The 7582-nt window shown below is 39.0% G+C and overlaps 1 protein-coding gene across 1 annotated transcript in view; it reads right to left on the bottom strand.

Moving 5' to 3' along the window:
* SDK1 (sidekick cell adhesion molecule 1) overlaps positions 1–7582 on the bottom strand; it is a 386227-nt gene that overhangs the window by 151887 nt on the left and 226758 nt on the right. Inside the window, exon 6 of the mRNA XM_009993680.1 lies at positions 180–291. Coding sequence (XP_009991982.1) covers positions 180–291 — 112 coding nt within the window. The remainder of the gene's footprint in view (positions 1–179; positions 292–7582) is intronic.

Genomic DNA, 7582 nt, shown 5'->3' with positions numbered 1-7582 from the left:
GAAGGAAGGAAGGAAGGAAGGAAGGAAGGAAGGAAGGAAGGAAGGAAGGAAGGAAGGAAGGAAGGAAGGAAGGAAGGAAGGAAGGAAGGAAGGAAGGAAGGAAGGGACTTGCTATGTCCTTCTCAGGAAAGGACAGTACATTAAAATCAGTTCCTCACAAGCTGCTGCGTTTACAGTACCTGGCGTTGGCCACACATTCCAGGGTGACTTCGCTGCTCCCTGCTGCCACGCTGGTGTTGTGGGGAGGGATGACAATGACAGGAGCCGCGGTGTCAGGCGGGGCCGTGGCACCTGCATGGGCAGAGGAAACCTTGTGAGGGTTCTGTGCCTCTGCTGAGGGCTCACTCGTTGCAGGAAAGGGACCTCATCAAGCCACACGGCTGCAAATTTCACTCCTCAACCACACCATGGATTTTAATCTTCTCATTAAGAGGAAAATCTCCAGCATGCCCATTTTCCATGGTTTTCATTATACTGAGCAAACACACTGTTTCAATACACCCAGCTTGGTATCATTCATAACACAAAACTCCCAAGAAATACTCCCAGATGCAGTGCAGGGGCCATTTTCAAATAGAGAGCAAATAAATTAAGCAATTTAGAGGTTTTCCATTGTTGAGCACTTTTATTTTTATCAAACACTTGCTGATTTATATTTTTGAGACCTTTTCATGTTTTGTTTAATCTTACCACTTCCACACCATTTCAAAAGACTCTGCCAATACTCATGTTGGTTCTTTAAAAAGATTTTACACACTGGGGAACCAATATAAAATTAACAAAGGAGCATATCACAGCAACTTCAATCCCTTTTCCTTATCAGGAAAGTAAATAACCCAAATCTGCTACTCTTTTGTGAGGCATCTTACTGTAAATAATTTAGCTTATGCAACAGTCAGCAGACACTTAAAAATGGTAAAAAGGCTGCTTGTAAATTTTCTCTGTATACATTTAGTAAGTGAATTAAAATACCCATGTATTCATAGGTACTTTGCTTCAAGCAACTCATTTGGGAAAGAAAAATTAGTTATTTTTTAGCTTGAATAACAGAGTAATAAAATTTTCTAAAGACACAGAATCCAATAAACAAATTATAGGGAAAAGTAATGAAAAGACGACTAAACTGATGCAAAAGAAAGCCAGTTCATCAAACATTTTCTGGAAAGGAGGCTAACCCAGGCTCATTACGGAGAATGGGAAACTGGCAAATGCAAGTTATAAGCCCTGATGTTCTCTTTCAAGGTAATTCCCTAAATGACAGAAAATGGGTAGAAGATTCTTTGCTTCTCTCATAGCTGGCACGCTCAAAGCCATTTGTCTTTGGATTTCAGTTGCTGGATAGACAAAGTTTTTGGTAATGGGGCTCAGAAAGTTTGCAAGAGTGGCAGATTTCTGAATTACTGAATGACAAAAATTTTACTTTTTAATGTTTTTGTAATTTACAACAAATTCTGTACTACAGGAGATGAAAGCAGGTAGTATAACTTTAAACTTTTAAGAATACCATCCACACATCTGAATAAATTCAAGCATCCAAGAATAGTACTTAAGGAAGTCAAAAGCACATACTTGTTACTTCCCATAGATATGGTCTGTTGACCTGGTACAGCATATATATATATACACACACACATACAACCTGCATGAGGTCTCAAAACCCAGGATTTCAGTAGGTTTTACTTCTACTCAACACCATTCCTGGAAATATGATGCTATCAGGCAGCAAATTTACTTTCTAAGAAGATTTCCACAGTGGTCTTACAGGTATTCATAGAAGGATTTTTCCAAATAGTCATTGAAAAAGTAGAAAATGAGCAATGATTAGATAAGTAGTTTGTTACAGAGGAGGAGAAATAACCTCAGCTTTACTCGTCACCACTTCTGAGCAAGATGAAGATTCACAATGATAAATGCTAAAAGATCAACAAACAAATTACTAGTTTGGCAGTGATAATTTCTTATTTCCACCTGGAAAAGAGGAAAACCACTTGTTCAACTTATCAGCTCCCCTGAAGGGGGCTCAACCCCACTGAAACAAGCTGAAGCTGAGAAGGCAGCTTTGCTGTAACCTCCAGGAGTTCACATCCCCAAATGGCTCTTTGTGCAGGGAGCAGATAAGCAGGGGAAATAAAATTGCACAGTGCTCCACCTGCAACCAGGAAAACATGAGATTTTTTTACTTCATTTCTAACCCTAATCAGATTGTAAACAGAATGAGTGCTTATTTTCATTCCCTACCTGAAACAAATGTACCAAAAGCAGGCTGTTGATACAGATTTGGAGTGGGTGAATTAATAGCAATGTGATAGAGAGGGCTCATCCGTGTGGTTAGGGCTTGGATTCCAAGTAATATCCCTACAAAAGTCAGCTGCAGACTTAACAAACATATCTAGAAAACAACAACACTTCAAAGTATTATCTAAACACTACCTAGAGAGCATACATGTTCCTATTTCACATTCTATGACAGTTTATGCTTCCCTTGGCAACACAAAGAAACCAGTTGCCATCATTCACTCCATCCCCAATCCCGGCATCTAAAACCCCACAGGGACATTCCCATAGGTCTTTCACAAGGTGGAGTTTGCAGCTTTGCTTTGTGGCTGCTTAAAATATCAGAGAAGGAATTTATTTTACTTCAGAATAAAGATTTCAATAGGGCTGTAACGTGGGATCTCTGTATCTACCCCAGCCTTTCAGAACTTCATCCTTTTGAAAGGATTTCACAGGCTGGGATACCAGAGGAGCCAGGCTCCTAATCTAGATAAGGAGCAACACTGTGATTTTGTTTTGATGACGTGATGCACCAAATCAGATTTCAATCTGGCTGCACAAGGTAGAGAGATATTTCAAACAACCAGATAATGAAAAACTACCCAGACTTTCCAAGTTTCTTATCCTACCTGTCAATGAAGCCAATCTATCCCTCTCCTACCTCCTAACGCTTTATGCTGACATGATTTTACCTGACTGGTGCTACACTAAAATGCAATGCAGAATGTCACTGTTAGTAAACAGAGGCTTTCTTGGAAAATCCTTTACAGAAATCAGGTGATTTTTTTTTCTCTGCTCTGCTGTTCCTTTTTTACTTCATCAGGCATTTTCTTGTCCTGCTTTTCTAGGTCTCTGCTGTTTCCTTCTGGCTTTTCATCACCTTTTCCTCCTCTGCCTCTCCTCCCTCAAGCAGCTTCTCTGCATTCACCACTGGCCATTTTCCCTCCCTGCCAACACATGGATCCCTGTAGATGTTTCACGTTATTTAAGAACTGCCCAATTTCCCAAGTATCCTTTATTTCACTGATTGAGCTGCAGTTCCTCCCATTCACATCCACTGGTAGGAAATATTTATTACTAAATGGGAGAGCAGTACAAGTGCATACACGAATCCAGTTTGAGTGAGATGAATCTGCTAGCAGGGAACCACCATTCCTACCCGTATTCTGGCTTTTCTCCTAAAAACCACCCCTAAGATCTGCTCTCCTTTCTTTTTGCTTTCTGAACCTCTCAGCCAAGAAAGCAAAGCAACATTAGGGGAAAACACTGACCCCAGAACTGTAGTCAAGGGATGCCTTACTATTAGACATAGCAAGTTGGCAGGGACCTTGTGGGAAGCTGCAGAGACAAAGCTAAATGGCACTGAAGAACATTCCAGTGGTGTTCTGTGATTCTAGCCCTCAGTAGATGACTGGTCAGGGCTGCCACAGGCAACAGTCCTCACCCAGACAGAGGTTTCTCCAAAAACAGAGCACACACTGCTTTGTTGCACATAATATCTGTTGCAGCTACAAGCACTCACAGTATTCCCAGTCTTCCAGTTGCTTCTAAACCATCTCATTAGGCAATCTCCTAATTATTACTGGTGACTACTAGAGCCCTCAAGTGCCTTCAGAATCAGCCCCAACCAACCTTTGCAGCTTGACTAGCGTAAAACAAAAGGCTTTGACTCACAAGTGGAGCTTATCTTGGATCTGGCTTAGCAGTTCCCAACCCCAGCTGCTCTGGAAGTGGTAGAATTGCTTTAATTTACCACCCCAAAATTGGTAAAAATATTATTTTTCCATATTAAACTTTTATAAAGAGAGGTAAAAACCAGAATGATAGAAACGAGAGAAAATGGAAAGGAGGTGATCTGGGGTTTTTCTGTCCTTCTAAACATCAGCTCCTCTCCAGACTGTGGCATTCAAGAACCTGGCAATTCTGCACAAAGCAGAGATATACTGAGGGAAGAGAGAAAACCAGTGAACACCTCTTACATGCTCTAGTTGTTTTTATCACCAGCAGCTGTGGATGCCCACACAGCACTGCTCCTGGATCACACTGCTTTCTCCATTCTCAATCAAACCTGTCCCAAGTGACCTATAACACTAATTTTTCAATACTGATGAGCTGTAGAATTTTTAATCTGTTCTTTAAATACAATAATTATGTAGACTGCCCTATCATATCTGAAAAGACAGTGGTTTTATATCTTTGCATTTATTGCCATGCAAGATAGAGAGAATTTTGAATATTATAATTTACAGTTTAGAAAGATCACAGATTTTACCAAAGCCACTCGGGTGCTTCATTTTCCCAACAGAGCTGAAATCTCACTCAGGCCACGTGACTGAAGACACAAATGGTGCTTTCCCCTTCTGGAATGTATAAAAGTCCTTTCTCAGATTTTACATTAAGGCATACAAAGTTTCCCTGTATCTCTACTTGCAGTGCAGAATACTAAGAGCAGTTCAGTGGATGCTCACATTCACCTCAGAGAGATAGGGTGCAGACCAGGCTTAATAAAGGGTGAGAGAAAGTGTTTATCTCTTGAAAAGAAGTAATAGCTTGAGATCAGACTTCACGCTGAGCAATTAAATCACATATAGGTCTCTACCCTCTGAAGACACTTAATACAAACAAGGTGACCATGAAGAGGAGGAGGGAGGATTGCCTAAAATATCTCCCAGGTTGACTGCTTGTTATTCCTTAGTGTTAGTTACTGCTGCAATTACATCTCAGTGTCCTGTTCCCAGTGAAGAAGGAACCCCACAGGAATTAGTATCCCAAACTACATTTACTACTTCTTATAATGAAATGTATCTATTAGAGAAAAACACTTAACAGATAAGATCACCAGTGTGCTACCCTCAAACTACTGGAGAAATTTAACACTCTAGCAGAATTTTGAAACCATTTATAAGTTATCCTGGGAGAAATGACTGAAAAACTTCCACCATAAACTTCCTACAGACTTTCAGCCTTGCACTGTATGCAGAAATACCTTCACAATTATTATGCAAAGCTTCAGTTAGAGAGTGATAGATACCTACATTAGAAAAAAGCCAAAGAAGAGATAAGAGTCCAATGCAAATAACAAAAATATTACATAGAAATAGTTCAACTTTATGGCATCAAAAATGTGCAATCTCTGCCTGTGTAAGACAGAATATCTGAAAAGAGGAGAAATTACAATCACACAGCATCTCAAGATTGCTCAAGGGAAAAGAAAACGAGACCTTAGAAATACAAACTATCTAATTTCACTTTTTCCAGCACAGCCTGCAGATGGTTTGGATTATCAGCCCATAACAGATTAATGCTCCTTTCCCTTTCCAGTACAAGATACACAACAGGAATTGGACCCTGATCAATAATAGATTAATTTCCCTTCCCCTTTGCAACACAAGATGCACAACAGGAATTGGAGCCTGATCAACAGACTAGCAAACACTGACAGCCACCTGCGGGCACGAGAGAGAAGCATTATGCAAATAATGGGGAAAAAAAAGAGTGTATTTCTCAATCATAAAACTCTATCCTAAAATATGACTTGTATATTTGTTCCCTACTTATTAGCGTGATTATGAACAGGTTATAAAATGAAAGATCATTATGATAATAAAAGTTACCATTTCATTTTTTGGCTTTCATTCTAGCAAGGACCGTGTTCATTTTCAAGAGAAGGGAAGTATATGATGCTGGGGTGCACAACTGTGCAGGTCTCTGCTAAGATTTGTAGACATAAAGACCACTAGCAGACTCTCCTGTGAAGATTCTTGGTCACTTCTATTTAGCTTGATGAATAACACAAACTCTAGATGCAATTGTTTTGAGACAAAAGTATGTATTTCTAAGATAATTTGCAATTTAATGGTGCAGAGCTGGTGTGTGAAGCACGATGGCTTTTCAGTACTGAGGGTATCTTAAGACTCCTCAGAGATGTATTTAATAACATAATTTCTGATCTTGAACCTTTGGGAAACTAGACTCAAAAAAGTAAATAAGGAACATAAAAACTTATCTTGCTGGATCAAATTTGTGGTGAGAACAGCCAAGTTGTTTGAATCAAGCACAGTAAGTGGATTTTTATCCACGGTCCTTGTCTTGTTCCAGACGTCAGACATCATGACATATGAATAAAACACCAGACATGAAAAAGGTTTACAAAACACAATACAAACAAAACAAGTGAATGGTCCAGGTCAGTTGTATTTATTGACTCAAGACACACTTGTCAAGGTGACTAAGCTTTGCCCTCATCAGATTAATTTCCTCTGCAGGTAAAGCAAACATTGAAAAATAAAAATGAATAAAAGAATAAACCCCAAACAAAATACAGCAAGCAGACAAAAATTTAAATATCCAATTACAAATAGATTTAACCTTCAGCTGTTGAGAAAGCCTTGCATAAATTCATCTGGGCTGAATCACCCAGTGCCTAAAAACTTGCACTCCTTCCTCTCTACCCACCCCTTCTGGGCTTGTGTGATGCAAATTTTTGTTACAACAGTACTTCTGATGCACTTAACTTTGAAAAATAAAGTTACCCAGAGAAATCAACCCACAAAAGGTCTGATTTACCCAGTCAAACTTGCAATTCTGTAAGCAGCTCAAAATGCACTGAACTTCAGATACTTGCTGAGTGGTACGAAGAGGGTGAAAATACTCACAGTTTTTATTTAAGTAGATAAATAATATTACAGGAACAGAGCTTCAAAGAAGAAATTGGAAAAAATATATTAATTATGCAAAATGTTGATAATTTAATGTGTATGGAGCTTCCTGCCAACTGTGTTTGGAGCAGAAGAGTAGAAAACATATCTTAGGTCAGCCTAGTTCCCCATCTCTCTGACATCCCATCATGCAACCCCATTTCTGAAGGAACTGGGGCCTTTGATAAAAATACTGAGGCTTTTAATACCAGTTTTCTGGTTGGAAAATTTCCTAGAGCTGTTTTTTTCAACCTGTTAAAAAAATCTCCTAATTTCCAGCTTAAATGTATACAAGGCCAATTCACCCCATTTATTCTTCTGCCAAAACCATCCTTTAACTTAAATAGCTGCTTTTGCCCTCAGTGATGTTTATATTGTAAAGTATTTATAGAAAACCATCATACTCCTTCACAGTCTTAATCTTACTTAGCTAAAGAAGCCAAAGTTTTCTTGTCTGACAAGTCTGAAAGGGCTCACTGAAATATATGCAAACAAAAAGGAGTAAGGCTATATTAAAAAAAAAAAAAAAGCTATCATCACACTATAAATGTCTCCCGATGTTTAAACAAGTAACAGCCACATTTGCAAAAGCTTTTTTTCCCTCTTTATAA

This window comes from Chaetura pelagica, unplaced genomic scaffold (assembly GCF_000747805.2).
Source record: "Chaetura pelagica isolate M959 unplaced genomic scaffold, ChaPel_1.0 scaffold213, whole genome shotgun sequence".
Taxonomy (NCBI): Eukaryota; Metazoa; Chordata; class Aves; order Apodiformes; family Apodidae; genus Chaetura; species Chaetura pelagica.
This window is presented reverse-complemented; position numbering and strand designations above follow the sequence as displayed.